Source organism: Ambystoma mexicanum, chromosome 12 (genome assembly GCF_040938575.1).
Source record: "Ambystoma mexicanum isolate Mex_15411 chromosome 12, UKY_AmexF1_1, whole genome shotgun sequence".
NCBI lineage: Eukaryota > Metazoa > Chordata > Amphibia > Caudata > Ambystomatidae > Ambystoma > Ambystoma mexicanum.
Window position 1 is genome coordinate 1,039,953,373 of NC_090936.1, and position 20,731 is coordinate 1,039,974,103.

The following is a 20,731-nucleotide window of genomic DNA, read 5'->3' on the forward strand; positions in this document are numbered from 1 at the left end:
ACATCGCAGACCTCATCTCAGCTGAAGACTTAGATTTTTTAGCCATAAGAGAGTCCTGGCTCCATGCAGCCGCAGGCCCAGCCCTCTCGCTAGCCATCCCCAAGGACTACACCATCATCCGAGCGGATAGAACTGAATCTAGAGGCGGAGGCCTGGCCATCATTGCCAAAACTCACCTTAACATCAGACTCGATTCCGCTGCACACCTCCCATCATGCGAATCACTCACAGCTAAGCTGCCCACTGCTAACTCTCAAACAATATCTATTCACCTACTCTACAGACCGCCTGGACCCCTGGGATCCTTTGAGGAAGACCTCAGTGCCATCCTTACCAACAACCTAAAAAACTCCTCACAGTGCCTTCTCCTAGGAGACTTCAACCTAGGCTACAAAGACCCCAAAGACTACCAGGCCACCCTTATCAATAATACTCTGTCTAAACTAGGCTTCACACAAAAAGTATTTAGCCCTACCCACAACAAAGGGAGAACCCTTGACTGGATAGCAGACTACAACTGCGCCGCATTGATCACCAATAACTCTCCTCAAACCTGGTCGGACCATCATCTCCTCTCCTTCTCCCTCGAAGCCTCGCGCCCCATAACCAACTTGGTGCTAGCCGCAGCCATCCCCACAAGAAGCAAGAAAAACATTACAGTGGAAAAACTGATCCCTCTCATCCTTTCTACGCTCAACCAACTCCCCGCTTCCAACTCCTACGACCTCGTAGAAGGCTATAAGAACACCATGCGCATAGCCTTAAACGCCATTGCACCACTAAAACTCAACCAATGGTTTTCCAGCCACCTTAAAGGACTTCGACTGGAAAAACGCAAATTGGAACAAGTCTGGAGACAGTCTCCTACAGACCACAACAAGTTACTGCTCAATAAAATAACGGCCAATTACAAAAAGGAAATCATAGCTGCCAAAAAAGAATCCTATAACCAGAGAATTGCACAATCCAACTCCAGTACTAAAGAGTTGTTTACAATCATCAAAGAACTTGAAACACCGGTGCTAATTCCAGAAACCTGTGTGAAGAACAAACAATGGTGCACCAGTGTCCAAAATGCACTAAACAACAAAGTCTCAGGTCTTCAAACCAAAATAAAAAACAAGAAAGATTCCCTCACCAAACCAACCAACCCCACTAACACCAAACTAACCAACCCCACCAACACCCCCCGGAGCCCTTCACCTGCATACCCTACACCCAACACCGCTCGCTTCAGCTTCTGCAAAGTCTCTACTCTCGAAGTGGAAAAAATCATTCTCAGCCTTAAACCATCCAACTGTAAGGGCGACCTCTGCCCCCCACAAATCATTAAAGATGTGGCAAGAGACCTCTCGCCATTTATCACCAGATCATCAACGCCTTATTCTCATCAGGAACAGTCCCCAGTAACCTCAAAGAGTCCTGGGTCCTCCCCCTCCTCAAAAAACCTTCCCTTGACCCCTCCATCCCGACCAACTACAAACCCATTACCACCGTCTCATTCCTGCTCAAGATACTAGACAAAACAGCATACCAACAAATCCAAAAATACCTTGAAATAAACCACCTCCTAGGTATGAGACAATCAGGCTTCAGAACCCAACACGGGACTGAAACGGCCCTAATTGATCTGAAAGCCCAAATAGACACCCTTAGAGATAACGGGAAAACTGCACTACTACTCTTACTAGACCTCTCTGCGGTGTTTGATCTAGTTGATCACAAAATCCTATGCAATCATTTAGACTCAGCTGCCCACTTCTCCCAAGAAGCCATCGGCTGGATCGAGTCATTCTTCAGCAACAGATCCATGCGCGTCTTCTCCACCTCCGCTGCGGCCGACCCCGTCACCATCACATGCAGAGTCCCACAAGGCTCCTGCGTCTCCCCTACTCTGTACAACGTGTTCACGAAGCCCCTGTTTGATGATCTAGATGGCCAGGGTATCACCTACACCAATTACGCAGATGATACACAGATCCTCATCCCGCTGACGGGAGACTACAACCAGGATTTGGCCTTGGTGAACAAGGTGTACCTCATCATCCAAGCATGGATGGCTTCGCACAGTCTATGCCTGAATGATGACAAGACTGAACTCATCATCCTTGGCTCCACCTCTAACCTAAACAAACTAGACCACAACTACACCAACTTCATCATTGACAGGAACCCGATCAAGGAAGCCAAATAAGTGAAAACCCTAGGAATATATCTTGACTCCTCCCTAACCCTCCACAAACAGGTTAGCACTATGGCCTCCTCCACAGCCTACACATGCAAGCTTATAATAACAGCCAAACCCTTCTTATCCACCCAGAGCTGTATTACACTAGCCAGAGCCCTGGTACTGTCCAAAGTGGACTACTGCAATGCCCTCTACGTAGGAGCCAGCAAGCAAATTATCAACAAAATTCAGACACTACAAAACAATGCTCTCAGAGCAGCGCTTAGCATTCCCAGGAGAGAACACATCTCCAACATCAGGAAATCCCATAACTGGCTCAATACCACAGACAAAATCTTGCTTAAAGTCGCATCACTAACCCACAAATGCCTGAACAACACTGCCCCACGCTACCTGGCAGACAGAATCTGCAAATACACCCCCAACAGACCCACCAGAACTTCCAACGCAAGCCTGCTCATAGTTCCCAGGTTCAAACGCACCAAAATGGGCGGCAATAGCTTCCAGGTGAAAGCACCCCAACACTGGAACGCCATACCTCCCTCCCTCAGGACACCCCAAACCTATGCACATTCAGACGCAACTATATCCGCTGGATAAAGAACAAGGACCACTAATACCTCTAACCTCTAACGCCACACTACCGCAATCCTGTAATGTATGCTTATCTGTTATTTATAAAAATGTTGTATTGTATTACACCCTTCTGGTAAAACTGTATGCACTGTCCTACATTGCCACATTGGAAGATTGTGATGTAATGTATAAGCAACCTGTAACCAAGCTTTGAATAACCATGCTGCTCATGCGCCCTCATACCCTCAGGTCTGGTGCGCAATACAAATGAATAAACTGAAACTGAAACCTGCAGCCTTTAACAAGCCGAAGCGGGTCTCAGTGGATGTGAGCTCGTGCCTGATTTGTTTCTTCATGCCGATCTCTTTAGCAATGTAGGTCTGTTAGGGCCTCCCCCTTAAATCGCCATGGTTCCCTTTCCCTCCCCCTCCCATCATCCCCTGTGATATTAAGAAAAAGTCCAGGCGTGAAGCTGTGTGGTGGACTGAGGAGTGAAAGGTATATTGTCGTGCCTTACTGTTTTCCAGCTTCCAGACGTCCTCCAGCTCCCACATCCGAACCATCCCCCCAATCTCGTTTCAGGATCTAGCGCAGGGTCCATGACCTCATTAAAGTCACCAGCCCAGATTACTTCTCCGTTTGGTGCTCCACCCAAGGGTCGTTACCGTGTCCTGGTTAGGTCCGTAATAGTTGACCAGGGTGTATAAATGGCCTTGTATCGTGCCCCGAACTATGAGACCTCTTCCCTCGTTGTCCCTGATGACTGTGAGCAGGCTAAATCCTACCTTGCTGTGGATAAGAGTGCATACTCCTCTTGCATAGGTGGAGTAGGAAGAGAAATATCTGTTGTTGCCCAGGAGTTCCCAAACCTCATCTCCCCTGTTTTCCTCGAGATGCGTCTCCTGTAAGAACGCCACCCCTACTCGTTGGCATTGTAGATATAGAAGGACCCTTCAGCACTTGGACGGGCAATTCAGCCCTTGCACATTCCATGTTAGGAACCTAATTGACCCAGCCATAGTTGGAGTTCTCCACTCCCTTGTTCCAGTGACGAGCCACCAGACTCAAACGTATCCGGGATCTGTGTATCCCACCTTCCCCTCGACCCTCCCGTAGCCTTCTGTGCACCAGAATACCATCTCTGTGTGTTGCGCCCCCCTGCACCCACCCCCACCGACTTCCCCAACCTGTCAGTATCATCCATGCCTCCCCCCTCCCGTTGCTTAAACCATTAAACTGCTTCCACTTGGGTGTTAGCTAGTGGTCCGACCATTCTGCCACACCATGGACGATTGGGTCTGTTACTGGTCCATTTATCTCAGCTCATTTTACCGTCTTTTTGGGGACCAACCGCGTGATCATAGTCCAGAGCTGACTTAATCATTGTTTCCTCTGGGTCTTGGGTTACGAAGTCAGCGTTCCAAGTATTCGTCAGCCTCCGTTGGAGTGGTGAAGAACAGTGTCTGACCCTCGTATTCCACCCGGAGCTTGGCCGAAAATAGCATGGTGTAGCGGATGCCTCATTCTTGCAGTCTCTTTTTAACGTCAATACATGTGCAACGTGATGCTTGGACTTTATCAGAGAAATCCGGGAAGATCCTAATGAGGTCCTCTTTGTATGTCAGGGACCCTAGCTCCCTGGCTCTCCGCAGCACTGAATCGCGGTCGCAGTAATTCAGCATTCTTGCTATAATCGGGCATAGTGGTGCCCCGGGGACTGGGTTCCTGCCGCTGGGGATTTTATGTGCTCTCTCCACTATATAGACGTCTGAAGAGTTCCCGCGGCCCAGCACCTCCCCCAGGATTTCTTCCACTATCGTTTCCATCTTTCGTTGACCAATTGACTCGGGAATCCCAATTATCCTCAGATTATTTCTTCTGGACCTTGACTCTAAGTTCTCCTGCTTTTCTGCGAGCTCTTTCAGTGTTCTTTTTATTTGTTGTAGGTCCCTGGACATAGAAGTTGTCTCGTCCTCGACCACTGAAATCCGTCCCTCTGCTTCGTCGAGTCGCTCCCCATGCTTATCCAGGCGAACCTGCATGTGGTCCACTTTGCAGGTCAGCTTGTCCATTTTTCCGTCCAGGGACTGTATGCTGCTTTGGAGCTGACCGGACATTACCTTTATATCGTGGAATGTGGTCGACGTGTCCTGGGTGCCCTGCATGCTGCTGCCCTCGGACGGGCTCTGTGTCTCGGTCGGTTTTGGCTGTGATGCTGCCTCGAATTGGAGCTTTGTCTACTGTTTCCCACCTTTGCCCGCTTTGGACATCTTCTAAGTCTGCAGACTTAGGTTAGCATTACTCCCGGGTGCTCACGAGATTTGATTCACTCACAGGCTCCAGTAGGTGTATGCACTCTGTGTCAATGTCCTTGTGACCAGTGCTTCCTGCCAAGCAGTGTGCTGGATTACTTCCGTGAGTCCTTCGTAGTGGGGTGCCCACCACCACCCCAGCGACAGGGAAGCACCAGTTGGGCTGGTCCTGCTTTAGTCCATCACTAGGGGGAGGGACCCTGCGTTGTACACTCTCCCACTGTGGTGCGGGTAGACTGGGCTACCACTGGCTTTACTGCCCTCAGTAACACCAATTCCGGCGCCCAGGTCAAGGCTGCTGTGGTGGCTCAGTTTTTAGTCTGTGCTCTATCTGATCTTTGCTGTGTGGCCCTTCTACCTCAGTGGGGCCCCTGATTGTTGCGTGCTTCGACTGTTTGTGGCCACAGGTTGTCGCAGGTATTAGCTGGGTCGCTGGGTCTTTGCTATGTGGTTCTGATCAAATCCGGCCACCTCTCTGTTCCCACTGGTTGGGATCCTCAATGGTCCCCTTGAGCGACCCATCTCGGTGTTGTGGGGTGCCTGAGGCCCCAGACTTCGTGGCAGCGCAGGCCATCCCTGCGCCGGGTGCGTGCTGTTGCTCCTCACTGCGCTATTCGGCGTCATCTGCCAATCCCCCTTATGAACGGGGTGTGGGATCCGGGCTGCGTGTCTTACAGCCACTACTGTTCCTCCGCTGTAGGCGGGGGTGCCCTCTGCTTCTGTTATACGTCTGGGGGCTGCCAGCTGAGGGGTACCCGCTCTCAGCAGAAATGCTGCCGCGGATGATACTCTCAGAGGTGTTCCCTCAGCCCTCCCCTGGGTCCTGTGGTTTGCTGCAGAGGTCATCCTAGTTCCTCAGTCCACTCCGTTGTATGCCGCGAGTGGGTGCCGGGGTTACGCCTTTCTCTGTCCTCTTGTCTCCCCGCCTCCGGAGGTGTCTGCCTTCCTTTCCGAGCCTGGATGCTCGTCGGTTGTGCGGTTTTCATTCCCCGGAAGTGTTGTCTCGTGGTTCGGGCTGCCCCACGCCCCAATGCAGGGTGCTGTCTGCCACCACCGTCCAACGTTGTCTGTGTGGGATCTGGTTGCCCTTCTGGACCGATCCTGGACTGAGTGGCAGTGGCGCCGGGTGCACGGTCTCCTCTGGGACGCTCTTAGTTGTGGTGCGACACTGCCTCTTCAGTAGCTTGGTGTCTCCCGGATGTCAGATCGGGAGTCCACCAGTGGGTGTCTAGCTCTGCTTCCTGCTAACAGTCCCATAGCCGCTCTGTTTCGCCAGAAAGTTCCCTTTTCCCGCATCGGCTGTTGTGTGCGAGCATTGGGGCTCTCAGTGCTGGTCCGTCTCTCTCTCTCAAGGCCAGCTGCTCCTCCCACTCTGTTGTCGCATGCTGCAAAGCTGCTTTCTCCCAGTGCTTTCCCGCGTGTCGTTCTTGGCTTGAAAAAGGTTCTCCGATCTTCTGAGGCACCTACGTGTGCCTTGGGTGATCAGCAACGGTCGTCTTCACTTCTAGCTGGTTTCAGGACTGTTTAACGTCCGGATTTATGCCGGATATTGGATATGGTGTGGTGAGCAGACGGGCCTGCAGCCATCTTGCTCAGGCTCTCCAGCGCCCCCAAAATGTGCAGGTTTGGACCAACCACCCTCTCCTCCTTATTGGGTGAAGTTTTGCAAATGTTGATCAAATCCACAGGGTCATCCACCATGCAATTCGACCTCCCTCATGCCGCTCAATATCATCCAGGAACCCCTTGATTTCTGTGATTGATAAATTAACCTCATTTATGGGTTTGAAGAGCCTGGAGATTTTTGTTTGTCCCCCTCCCCATGGTTTCACTCTCTAGGCCTTCCGTTTACCCGTAGTGGTCCAACAGGCTAATATTGTAGCTACAAAATATGCCACAAAAGTATCACGGTTCATCACAGGTTTGACAATGTCTAACAATATAATGTGAAATGTTTGATGTGTTCAATATGTGCAAAAGGAATTAAAAAGAAAAAAAACATCTAAAATCGTTTTACAAGGTTCACTAAATTAAGTATTCAAAGGTTTGCTTGGTCAACAAATTATCCATCGCACGGAGATAGTAGCAGAGGTTTTAAGAAGGAGTATCACTTCTAAGCCACTGCTGTGCCCGTCGGGGGTGTAGGGCAGTAGCGGTAAAACAACAGTGAGACAAGTAGAAGGGCCAGAAACAATTCAAGTAGACAGGGCACGAAGGCCGACAGCTTGATAGGGAGCCAGTCTGTCTCTTCCCTCCTGTGTTTTGGCACTTGGCCTCAAGGTAGAGGACGTCGGGGTAGCCCCTGCAGGTTGGCCTATGTGGACGGGGAACGCCTGACAGCTCGAGAGGCAGCCAAAGTCTGTCTCCTCCCCCTGATCCAATTGGCCTCAAGATAAAAAGCGGCGAACAAGGGCACTAGAGACAATAATGCCGTTAACCAGCAAAGTAGTCAAATGGTCCGTCAAGGAAAAATCGAGGCTTGGAAGAAAAAGTTTGTGTGACTCCTATGATCATGAAAACACTTCCTGCCTCCTATACCAAAACTTGCATTGCTTTGCTGCGTTTCCAGGCCACCGTTCTCCACGTTTTTCATGCACCATCCGTCGTTCCTCCTTCGAAATGTCACAATCCAGGGACTCCACAGTATTTATTTATTTATTCCGTCGATCAGGCCCCCCTCTCCTCGGGACCTCCACACAGCACCTCACAGCGGTGCCCTTCCACCAGCGGGCGTACGCCGCAAGAGCAAGCTGCTGGTGATTTTGAAGCGGGTGCTTCCTTCCTTCTCCCAAGGGGGCGTGACCAACTGCTTCTCTCGCGCCAAAGCCCCAGTGCCCTTCCACCAGGGGGCTTATGCAATTTTGTTGCCCTGATGTTTTATTGATTGTGCTAGGTAGTTTGTACTGTATCTTGCTTTGACTGCTGCTATTGGATTACATGTCCCAGAATATAAAGAATAAAATAGGATTGCATTATTTTCTCTCATATGGAGCATGCTCCATCTCTACCTCTTTGCTGTGCCTCCATTCATTTTGACTTTGGTGCTGATTTCTCCATGGACTGCAGTAATACATATCAGCTTTGGGTCACTGCAGATGTTTGACAGACACAACATATTTTCATAAACCATTTCATGCCACTTTTCAGTAACATTATTTTTTAATTGGGTGTAACCATTGTTAAGATAACGGCATTGTAGGAAGTAACAGTCATTTCAGGTATTCGCAAGATAGGCAATGTGGGTTTAGATCTGGTCTGTCATGAATGCCTGCACAATCGCAACGGGGCATTAACGTGCCTCGTCTCATGTTTACTTGATATTTCTGACAAAGCCCTTCCAACATCTGAGCCAGGGGTTGCATGGGCAGTGACAGGAGTAAACAAAAGCAGACCCACTATCTCTTCTGATTTTCACTGCAGCATAGCTGCCAAGTTGCCCACTTCCACGTGTGACTGCATAGCTCTCAACCATTTGTGTCACAAAGGTGGGTGAAAACACCTGATTTTATTACGGGCGGGTGAGAGGCCCATTGAAACTAATGGGTGTGCAGGAGGCTTGGCGGTGAGTCAGCTGTTTAGAAGGCGGGTGACACCCGCCAAAAGCGTGTGAGTTGAGAGCTATGTGACTGCTTGTGCCAGTCCTATTTTTTCCCCATTGCTGGGACTTGTAGGCCCATCCTTACAATTGGAAAAACGAAACTACAAGTTCCTGCATGTAACTGGAAACAAAAATTCTGGACTGGCTCGAGGCGGCACGCATGGAACTGGGAAATGTGGCAGCTATGCAGGAGACTCCCGAATTTGGTATTTGTAACTTTCTCCAGCCTAAAATGAACATTCCTCCCACAAAAGCCAATAGGGAAAAAAAGTTTTGTTCATTCTGGTGCTAAATCTCGGACTGTTTTAAAATATTGGCTGGTATGACCAAAAGGAGGTGGAAGGAGCAGCTACACCTGGGGATCCAAATGACTTTCATGATGCCTGTCCCTATCCAGACCCACCCCTTTGAAGTGAGGCCTTAGTGATTAAACTACATTGGTACCCCTACACAAAGGTGATGGACATTCTTGGTCCATAGTCCCACGACTACACCTCACTGCACCACATAACAGGTTTCTAAATACAAACGTAATCACGGCAATTCTACCTGGTTAGTTACCAGCAAACTGGCGACTTTCCGGGTCGCTATAGGAGGAACATCTATGTAAGAGTCAATCTGATATCCGCGCACGAAGCTTGCAATGGCCTCAGCCTTTCCGCTCATTAAAGGAGCACGTGGTAGCCTAGGATGTTGTCAGGATGTTACGTACGTGGAATTGATCCAAAATAGGTCATACGTTGCATGGAACGTACGCGATGAGGATGCGTTGCTGGGTCCTTTCCTCTAAAGGGAACTACACGCCGCCCTCGACCCCGCCTCCCTCTCTCCCACCTAGACACTATACTACCAATGCACTGTCAAATGTAAGCCCGAACGGGGTCCGGCGATGGAGATGCCTACTAGGGTTCGTGCGGGAGTCATTGGCGATGAAGACCTACAGGAGGACGAGGAGGGGGAGGAAGAAGAGGTACGAGATAGAAGAGGAAGGTGGGAGCAGAAACATGATATTTTTTCCCGGTGACTCGTTGAATATCTGCAATTATCCAAGGGATTTCTCAAAATAAGCACACAGTGTTCCCCCATGCACAGTCTCGCAACGTCATTGTGTAAGCTGAGCCCGATTAGCTCAATGGTGTTGTTCGAAATAGTTTTTTGTTGGAGAGTGGGGAAAGTAGCCTTTTCTGAAACCGGCGGCTTTAAAGTGTTACTGTGTTCGTGTAGATATATGTCTTTGCACAAACACAGCAACACTTTAGAGCTGCTGGTTTCAAGAAATGGCTCCCTCACCTCTCTGGCAAACAAAAATCAAATACACATATCAGCCCCTTCCTCACGGAATGTGAGCGAACTGCACTGAGGGTCGGGTGATGATGTGCACCCTTCCTTTTAGTTAGACTGAGATGTGAGGTAAGCCTTTTCTGAAAGTAGCGGTGTTAAAGAGTGTTGTGTTTGATCTCATAATGTGTGCAAGGAGTGTGTATGTAATTAATGAATGTGTGTGTAAATGATTGAGTGTATGGTGAAAGGGATGTTTAAGTGAATTGATGTGTAATGCTGAGCAGCTACCATTTGATACTTGGGCCCCATGCCAGACATCCCTTGGGGTTGAACAGAGAGGGTGCAGCCTCCAAGTTTGCCACGCCCAGTCTAGGAAGTGGTCCCTCCCATCACCAGTTAGCCACACCCATGTATATTTCGTTACGTCCCTGCCCATGGACCCCAATAGGCCGGGGAGGAGCCAGTCTCTAAATTGGGCAGAGCGTCAGTTTTAGAAAGTGGGTCCCAAGTTGTTGCATGAGGGATTACCCATCCCCCCCTTCACGTGGCTGTTTGCCCACTTACAGTTATGACGTTGCTGTGTGCACTCTTACCTTGAATAACCTTTACGCATATGCTGTCTCTGCTCACAACTGTCCTCAAGTGATGTATAATAGTGTTGATAATTTATTTGTGGTGGGACAAACTGGACACTTGCTAGAGGTGATGTGGTATGCCTACGTATCCCAACATAACGCTGCAGGCAGTCATTTAAGTTGGATGCTCTAAATTTTTATATGGCCGAAAGCAGTTGCCGCCTGACCCAAACAACCCTCTACAAGACCCTGAAAATATGTCATTCCGCATGGTCTGACATAATATTGATTGCATCCAGACTGCATATTGAAAATACATTTATCTGGGGTTTGATGATCTGTTGCTTTGTTTCACTGTAATATTTATATACAAAAATAACCTCAGACTGGAGAATGGTTGAATTGGCCATGCCAGGATTGGGTACTATGATATAGCCCTTTAACACTGATATCTGCAGAATATGATATGTGCACTGATATCTGCAGCATAAACACAACGAGCTGTCTTCAGCCATGGTTTGTCCCGGGAGGATAGCTCGGGGCAACATGCTCGCCTTGGAAGCAAGACGATAGAGAGCACCACAGGTTGTGTCCACGCTTATAAACCTCTCGGTATTAAGCGCATTATAAATAACATCATATATCATGGAGCCATTGGAAACTTATCAGTGTGTGCTTCAACTTTGATTATTGCATTGGATCAACCTATTCCCCATAGAAACAGATTACTGCTACTCTAGTGGTGCAATAGTAAATGCAGAAAGCGGATGAACTACAGTAAACACGGAATGTATTATTGGGTCAGTTGATCAGATCCGAACATAGTGGTTAACAACAGCTGGAGCAGCTTCTTCAATACTAGATAAAGCAAGGTGTTAAACAACAACTTTCCTGGAAGGAGTAATTGTGGTGGGTGAGTTTTCAGTGTTGTGGTGCTTTCTGGGCATGGCTGGAGGTTTTTGTAGTTTTGAACATGGGATACAATGGTATTACATGGAGTCTGAAGCATGGCATAATGCAGCGACCATCCAGTTGGGTTTAGTTGGTAGTATCTGGTGGGATTGCTGTGACAGTGTGTTGGAGCAGAGCGCATAAAGAATAATGTGATATCGGGCTAGGAGTGTGATGTTCTGTGGGATTATTAAACATAAGTTTGTTTAAACGTCTGGTGTTTGATTTAACATGGATATTTTGAAATGCCTTTAGATAATATTACAAAGCCCAGAAGAAGCTCACAATAGTAGAAAGTATTAAGTTGTGCCGCTGTGTCAAACGTCTTGGACGTGTTGTTTCAGTGCTAGTGTTGTAACTAAGGAAAGGGACTGTTTCCTTGGCAAGGGTGCAGTTCTATATATATTTGTAAAATTTTGATTGTAAAAGATATTTAACTCTCCATACAACAATACTAAGAGTCCAAAACCTCAAAGAGAATATGCATTTAAGACTGAAGCACGTGTCTCAACATTAGTTATTGGATAATGCATACTGTGCACGGAAGGCTGATTCATAACAGAGAAATTGTAAGCATATCCTACCCATTACTATTGAGCATTGTTTGACAATATCACCAGTGAGACATGGCATTGGGTGCATCTCAAGAGGCATCAGCAGTTTCTTGATAATGAAGAATCCCTGTCTTGCATTCAAGGTCACAAAAAACTATCACAACCACGAAGAAAATATTGGTTGTTTTAAGTAGACATGGTATATTTAGGCAAACGGCCATTTGCGTAAATCATTATTTGAAACTGTTGGTGCAGCAGCATAGATCTTCTATTAATGATGCTAGTGATTTTATACAGACAATTGATTCCATAAACGGAACACAATCTTATCTAAATATTTAACTCTTGATGTACAACGTTGTTTTTGTGTTTTTATTTTTATTTTTTTACAAGCTTTCTTTATTAAACAATTCTTTTCCCTGCTGGGAGGCAGAGCAGTAACTCCATTTCTTCACTTATGCCTCAGTGTTATTATGAATAATCAATACCTAAGACTGCTACTTCCCCTACAAGGTCGACATAGGGCCATATCGTAGGCATAGGCAAGGCTTTCCATTCCCCCTCCTCCCTAATATCTCTTAGTTCCCTCACTTCAACAAATGCCCCCTCTTATCAGCAGATGAAGAAATTCTTCAATATATCTGGCTTATGATAGAAAATTTAACATATTCCTGGAAAGACACCCACTCCTTCATGAAGATCATCAAGCCCCCTGCTGTCAGGGCTATTATCTTTTCCATTGCCAGGACTCCCCATGGTTTGACCCACCATTGACCAATAATGGGACCCTCTTTCGTTTTACAGAATTGGGCTAATGTAGATGGGGCCGCATTCATCATATGGGTAATCGGGGTCGCCGTTGCACCCTTCATCTCGTAAGAACCTTCTGCCACATTCCCCAAAACCACTACTACAGGATCCAGGGGTAGCTGTCTACCCATGATTTCCTTAATAGGCACCAGAAGATCTGGGATTTATTACAATTCCACCAGTTTTTCCTATACGTTTTCCAGTTTCTTGCATCTTCTCCAGCAACGCAAGAGCATGTATTAATTTGCTGAGACGTTCGATGCCATCTGAATCAAATTTTGTACCGTTTCCTTTATCATGCTACATTTGGATGCTCTATGTGCTCCTTCCCAAATGCATTCCCAATCCTCTCGTGCAATAGTTACCCCTTATTCCTTTTCCCATCTGTCCATGTAAGGTAGCCTATCAGCGGGAGTATCATGATTCAACAGTCTGTACAACTTTGAGATCTTCCCCCTCTCAATCCCATCTCTTAACGAAATCTCTGATCCCGTGTGTACCCTACACTCAGTTTGGTGAAGCGTTCTGTTTTGGGTGTATCGGAACCACTCTTTCAATAAGTATTATGTCTATTACCTTCCCTTTGCTCAATTCTGGCGAAACACTTGTATCTCAAACTTGCTTGCTAGCCTTTGGCCTTTTGTTTATTTCTTTTTAAAGGTTTGTAATAAACCAATACAAATAAAAAAAATAATAAGTATTATGCCCTACACATCTCAAATGTGACTGGTCTATTTCTATAGAGATCCATGAGTCTGATGATTCCCTTATTTTCTCAGCTCGCTACATAAGTAGCATTCATTCCCGGTGTGAAATCTAGGTTGCGACTAATTTGTGATTTTTCTAAATTTGAAGGCTGTATACCAGTGGGATAGACAACATTCAGTCGATTTTAAGAAGATGACCTACAGCCTGGCGCACAGTCTCCTCCAGAAATAGAAGTTTATTTAGGGGAATAGATGTGACTCCCTGTTCCAAAGCCTTCCATCCTTTACTTCCCTGTGTCAGTCTGCTCCAGCATGAGTGCAAGCTGGGCAGCCTACAAATACTGCCTGATATCTGGGTTACCCAAACCACCTAGAAACGTAGCCATCGTCAGGATTCTTTTGGCTATTCTCTGATGCTTTTTGTTCCGAATAAATATCTCCCCCTGCATCCTATCAAGCATCGCTCTTGGGATCATCACTGGAACGGCACAAAATGCATAGAGCAGTCAGGGAAGTAACGTCATTTTTACTGCTACGATTCTAGCTAGCCAGAACAGTTCCTGCAAATCCTCCCTAGACTGCTGCCATATGCCCGGCATATTAGCTTTATAGAGCCCCTCATATGGTGACAACCGCTTCTCCCCTAGGTACTTTGCTACCCACTTCAGGGGGAACCTCCTACCTACTTCCCCTATTATTTTAATTTATACTAAGTCCCATATACTTCCCATAATTTATCATGAAGCCTGATCCCAAGCCAAAACATTTGATCTTTTTCAGTGCTAACGGTAACGTACTTTCACCAGAAAAAGTAGGACATCACCGACATATAGCTCCAACTTCTTCTCCAATCCCCCACTCCCAAAATATTCTCTTCCTTTCTGATTAGACACGCTAAGGGCTCCATAGCCATTGCAAAGACCAAGGGAGACAACGGGTATCGTTGTGGCGGGCCTCTCGATATTGGTAGTATGGGTCGGGGGGAAGCATACCATTTAACGTTTGTCCTTGTTGTCGGAAACCGAAAACTTGGCAATAACATTTCCCTAATTTTGGGACCCAGTTGAAAAGCCTTTTATGTGGCAGACATAAAATTCCAATTTACTGTCGAATGCTTGCTGCACATGTAACGCCACAACTGTCATCTCCTGCCCCAAACGTCTACCCAAGTCCACGATGTTTATCGCTCTACATATATTATCATGGTTTGATCTGTCGGCTATGAATCCTGTCTGGTCCGGGTGTATCACCTCTGGAAGGATTGGCCCCAATCAGGTCACCAAAATCTTGGCATACAATTTGGCATCCCCATTAAGTAAAAATATTGGGCGATAGCTGGCACAATCACTCAGATCTGCCCCAGGTTTATGCACCAGGATCTTCGTGGAGAATGCCATATCTGGAAATGCTTGCCCCTTCTCTGAGGTTGTATTGAATAACTTTGTTAGAGGAGTGTAAAGACTGGAGGGGGGGGGTCTGTGCTTCTGTTCTCTATAAGGTAGAGGAGAGGCACAGAGTACCCCAGCCAAGATTCTCTATTACGGTAGCAATGGACGAGCAATCGAGGCCTAGCTTCTCAGGATGTGATGCAGGCTGGTTCTTAAGTTCAGTGTAGTCCCCAAGCCTCCACAAAGGAACGTCCACACTGTATTAGTTAAAACACAGTCTTTATATAATTAAGTTCAAGGTTATATACAATCGCCATAACTCACTTTGTGCTTAGTTAATCTATAATGGCAAATATATACAGTTCTAAGTGGTACCACAATTATTATCAGATCTCATTAAAGTGCATCAACTATACTCTGGTCAAATGTCACACAGATCACTCAATAAAGGAAACCAACAATAGAAATAGGAGGAAGGCAGTTGGTTAGAACAATTGGCAGAATACTGGCCCCTACCAACTAGGCACAATTCTGTGTGGAGATCCCCCCCCCGACCTGTTACGCTCACCTGGTATCCACAGGGACGCCACCCAGCCGGGTACTCGCTGGTATGCTGCTCAGCTTTGCCCTGATGTGGTCTGCGGGGAAGGTTCTGCCTGAAAATACAGGAGGACTGTGTTCAAGACTGACTGACTGGGGTAAGTATCGTCCCTTCACCCCCGTATGATTTCAGTCCCTCTGGCGCCCTCACCTCACCTTGTGGTAGAATTAGGCGTGCTCTCCGTCCTGCCTTCTTTGCAGGGGCGCGTTGTCTTTCATGGGCGGAGTGATATTGTTCAGGTAGGTCTTATTGCTGTTCTTTAGTTTTGTTGCTATCCTGCATGCCTTTCTTTGTTTAAAATGTCTCTTTTTTTTCTCCCTTAGGTATGCAGAACTTCAGCGCGGCGAACTGGCTTTGTTGAGCCCCGCTGGTAAATGATGGCGCATTAAGAGTGCTATGATGCGGTGAGTAAGCGCTATGCACAGCGCTGCAAAGTCTTGCCTTTGCTGACCTGTGTTTTCCTTCCTTGTAGGTTGCGGTGTTCTTCAGCGCGAGTGGAATGTCCGGAGTGGTGCCAGCCGACAGGCGACCAGCCAGGTAAGCCTTTTGAGCAGTTCGTAATTTGTAAATGTCTCTACTGCTTTAATGTTGCCTCTATCTTCCTCTTTCAGGTCGTTTTGTCCGGGAGGCGTGCAGATTCGAAGAAGCGGTTCCCAGTAGCTGCGAGTGTTTAAAGATGAAGATTGCAGGTAAGAGGCTGCTGCTAATGATGTTCCTTTTGTCTCCTTGCAGGTTCTGCTTCTCCAAGGTTCGAGGGAATAGCTGGACATGGTGAGCGTCACGTTGCAAGCTGCAAAGTAACGCAAAACGTATTGTCTTGCTCGGGTATGGTTTAAATAGCCCCTACAAAATTGTCCAGGTAAAGTAGTCCCTAGGCTACCACACCCAAAACACTAGACCGCATAGCTTGGTTCTTAGGAACCAAGCTATGTGGATGCCTCCATGTTGGCTGACAATACAATAAAGTAGTTCCCAAGCACACTGTTTTTCATGCTTTGCCAGGACTGGCCCCATGAGGGCTTTTGAAGAGGATGCCAGGCTCTAGAGGCCTGAGTCCTGACTCCACCTGGCCAATGGGTTTGCCAGAGGGGCTTTTGGGCGAGAATCGTGACACCACCTGGGCAACCTGTAAATAAATAGATATCATACAAGCCCAGTCCATATATTGTTCACAAGAGTCTTATTTCCTTCTAATATAGTTCTACAACCCCAATTTAACTGGAATAGCAGAGTTTGTCGTCGGGTCGTCGACGGATCCTCCTTGAGCAGCTCCCTTTAAGGCAGGAGCCACGGATAGTCGAGATCCCACGAGGAAAAGGGTGAACGACGACAGTGTGGTGGCAGCTTCGTTCCTAGTGGTGCTCGGCGACGACGGAGTGTTGGCGTCCTGCAAGGAAGAGGCATGCAGGGCACCTCAGTGACAATAGTTCAGGACTGCAAAGAGTTTAAAAACGTTGGCCCAGCAAGGGCGTCGGGTCGTCGGCGACTCTGCGGTCTTCAGGTGGTGGGAAACACACCGGCGGATGCTCCTCGGCGCGTCAGTGGCCTCAACTTTCTCCGACGAGACAAAGCGGTCAACAGTGCAGGCGAGAGTGTCCTTGGATAAAATGCTACCTAGGCAAAGAGAGCACGGCAGCTACGGTCGACGGTGGCAGTCATCAACGGTGATGGACAAGTGTCTGGGCGCTTCTGCTTGTGATTCCGCGGCGGTCCCCGTCTCCGGTCGGCAGCCTTTCATAGGTCTGTCTACCAGGGAGCGCTGGCATAGATTAGCAGTGCACGATGGTCCCTCGTAGCTCGGGAAGAGGGCGCCTAACCAGGTCCTCTCTGGGTCAGTCCTTGGAGACACAGCAGCTTTCCGAGTGATGCAGAGCAGCGGCAATTCTTCTCTTCCAGCAGGGCTTCAAGGTCAAGCTTCAGTTTCACTCCAGTTACTCTTCGTAGTTTGGACTTCAGCTTCTGAATACGAATTCTAGCAGTGAGAGGCCCCCAGATATACTAAACAGGGGGTGGGTCTGGAAACTCTCTTATCAGCACAAACGCAGCCCATTGACTTGTTCTTGGGTGCATGGCCCCTGGGAGAGTCTCAACCAAGTCTTTAGCTCACTGTTCTTTTCACAGAGAAGAAATATCCCCACATATCAGTCTTTGTCCTGCCCAGGGGCAGTCCATCACCGAAATGCTGGGCAATTCTCCTCTGAACAAGAGTACCACAGCAACCCCATAAACGTGTTTCAGCCCAGTTGGGCATCATCAGTGAGGTGAAGCTGTGTCTCTCTATTTGGGTTCTGGACTGGTTGAGACTCTCCCAGGGGCCATTCGGCCAAGAACAAGTCAACGGGCTGTGTTCGTGCTGGTAGAGAGTTTCCCAGACCCCCCCTGTTTTGCACCCCAGATATACTAGTTGATCTCCCATTCATTCTGCTGGGTCACAATCAAGCCCTGACTCGGTCAGAAGGGCATTCATGCAGGCAGGCAGCCAATCAGGTGCATAGTGCATTCAGGCCATTCACTTCTCTGCAGACACTCACAAGTTATGTTTATTGGGACAAGTACCCAGCCATTCAACACTCCATTCATACCAGTTTCGGGCAGGGCTGTCTCAGTCATTGTGTCAAACACCAGAAACTAGACATCCACAACAAGAAGTGCATATTCGTCACAGACTCCATTCACCCAGGTCCCACCCACACTTGTACCCACAACATACATTCACTGGGAAGGCTCCAGCCAGTCTAGCCTGGACTTCACAACAACACCCTATATGGAACTTCCCCCCCGCCCCCAAAAGCCAGTAAGGGGGAAGGGACAGAGTCGGGGCTTCCCAGGACTTTGGGAAAACAAGGTAACGGGCAATAGAAAGCAAGAGGCCACAGGGGCCATCTTGTTTCCTATCAGGAATCAGCTGATTCCAGTGGCAGGGCTTGGGCATCCCCAAAATGGAGGATACTCAGAGCACCTGTCAAATTCAGCATGGAGCTGCCACCAGTCCATACTTTGCTCTGTGGGCCACCAACATACACTAAGGGCACAAGGTTGCACCCCCACCCATGGGTGCCACAAGGGTATCCCATGGGTCTGTACACTAGGGATGTAACGGTATACCGTTAAAGATACCGTGAACCACTTAATTGACCAACAATAACGGTCACATTGTTTATACCGTTTATACCGTTAAGTGTGCTTTTCAGTCTGATTTGGAAAGGCTGCAGAAAGCAAGTGCTGCGCAGTCTTGGTCTTGCACTGTTGGATGTGCCATCTGCCAAGTAGTTTCAGTTGGAGCAGTTTTTAATGCCATTCCATAAACCACACGTGCCTGACACAATCAATATGTTAGCAATAGGAAGAATAAATACAGTGCCAAGAAGGAAAAGGGTTTACTTTGGGATGGCGGCTTTGGGGTTTATATATTTATAATGGATAATGTTTGCTAAACATATGACAATGGGGGATTTCCCTGGTTCTATCATTGAATTTACATATAATAAGTCACACTGCAAAATTCACTCATCTCTGTGGGTATTCACTGCTGCCATACCAAAGGTGACATGTCCCTGTTTACTGAACACCTTTTGGCCCGCAAGTAAACTAAAGACTGTCGCATAAAGAGAGAGAGAGAGAGTGTGTGTGTGTGTGTGTGTGTGTGTGTGTGTGTTCATGCGCACACACGTATACTACAATCCGCCTCGATTGATCTGTGGCGTGCATGTTATCAAGATGGCAACATGTTCATCTTCACCAGTAGCCAGTGGGGGAGCCAAAAGCCTAAATGACCACGTAAGAAAAGCTATTCAGTTTGCTTTGCCAGTCGCAGCAGGGCTCTCCCCTCCTCCTCTCCACACGTGTGTTTGTGTTTGGTGGAAGCAAGGGGTGACATTTCAGTGGAAAGTATGTTTGAAAAGCCCAATTCTGGTCCTGGGTGCCTGGTTTTGTTTGTGATGATGATAAAATCGGACAGTTTATGACCTTTTAGAAAATATTTGTTAAGATTAGTTAACTCCACCTGCTATACCGCGATAACCATGATATACCGTCATTTGGCAAGAAGGTTATCGTACCGTCATAAAACTAATACCATGACACCCCTACTGTACACCAAACCAAAAGAGAGCTGCACCGCCAGGAGTCCTACATGAACTCCTGCATGAAAAACACGACAAAACACAAGATAAAAAGCAGTAAAGGACAAGGATACCGAGGTCCTGTCCCTCCGATGCATTTCCAGCATCACAAGGAACCAATAGGACCCCTTAAAAGCCCTAAAATAAGCATTGGAGAACCCATCCGGGCCATGGGTTTTGTTACGGGGTAGCGCATCAATTGTTCTTCCACTTCTCCCTTTATTGTGGGTCTCTCTAGCAAATCTCAATCCACTCTCGATGTTTTAGGGCGATTTACCTGATAGACAACCCTCCTTTATTTTTATTTTTTAATTTTATTGGGATCCCCGGATCCATCTATTCCTGCCTCCTTATTTTCCCACAAAGTGTTCCATAGCTGTTACTTTTGCTTCATTGCAAGGCTCCCTTCTCACCTTTTAACTCTGTAATATAATACTCATATTCACTTTATGCAATTTACCTGCCAAAAAGCTATTTGACTTATTACCCCATATATAGTATGCCTGTTTAGTTCACAGGATCATCTGAGCAGACCAATCGGCCAGGCACATCTCAAGTTGGGAGAGAGCTTTGGGCAAAGTTCTCAAGGCTTTAATCATTCCGTTCTACTTATGTATCTGTTCTGAAATTTGAACCCTCTCTTCCAATTCTATCCTCAAACATTCTATGGCACTCATATACACTGCTGACTTCCCTATAAATCCTCCCCTATTCACCAATTTGCTCTCATCCCATATTAATCTTCAATCCATCCCCTCTAGTTGGCTCTCTGTGAAGTAATTTTGGAGCACTTCCTGTATAGCCAGATTATTTAATACTATCTTATTCAGATGCCACGGTTTCCTATCCGATGTTTGGGAGGTACTAGCCAACAGTTTTACCATGACCGGAGGATGATGCGTGAGACAACTGATCCCAATATCCACTGATGTTACCCATGGCACTAGAGGTCAAAATCATATAAATCCTGGAATATCCCCTGTGGACTGCAGAGGAAAATTTATATTCTCGATCCTCCTGATGCAAGAATCGTGGCGATGGAAGAATCGACACGTCTTGATCAATTCCA

General features: G+C 47.4%; 1 protein-coding gene across 2 annotated transcripts in view; it reads left to right on the top strand.

The window, feature by feature from the left end:
• Positions 1-9,452: 9,452 nt before the first annotated feature.
• GTF3C6 (general transcription factor IIIC subunit 6) overlaps positions 9,453-20,731 on the top strand; it is a 183,101-nt gene continuing 171,822 nt past the window's right edge. The window contains exon 1 of one of the 2 annotated variants that reach the window (XM_069629567.1): positions 9,453-9,644. In XM_069629567.1, coding sequence (XP_069485668.1) covers positions 9,564-9,644 — 81 coding nt within the window. In that variant the 5' untranslated portion in view covers positions 9,453-9,563. Of the gene's footprint in view, positions 9,665-20,731 lie in introns of both variants that reach the window. The other variant, XM_069629568.1, reaches the window with a different exon arrangement.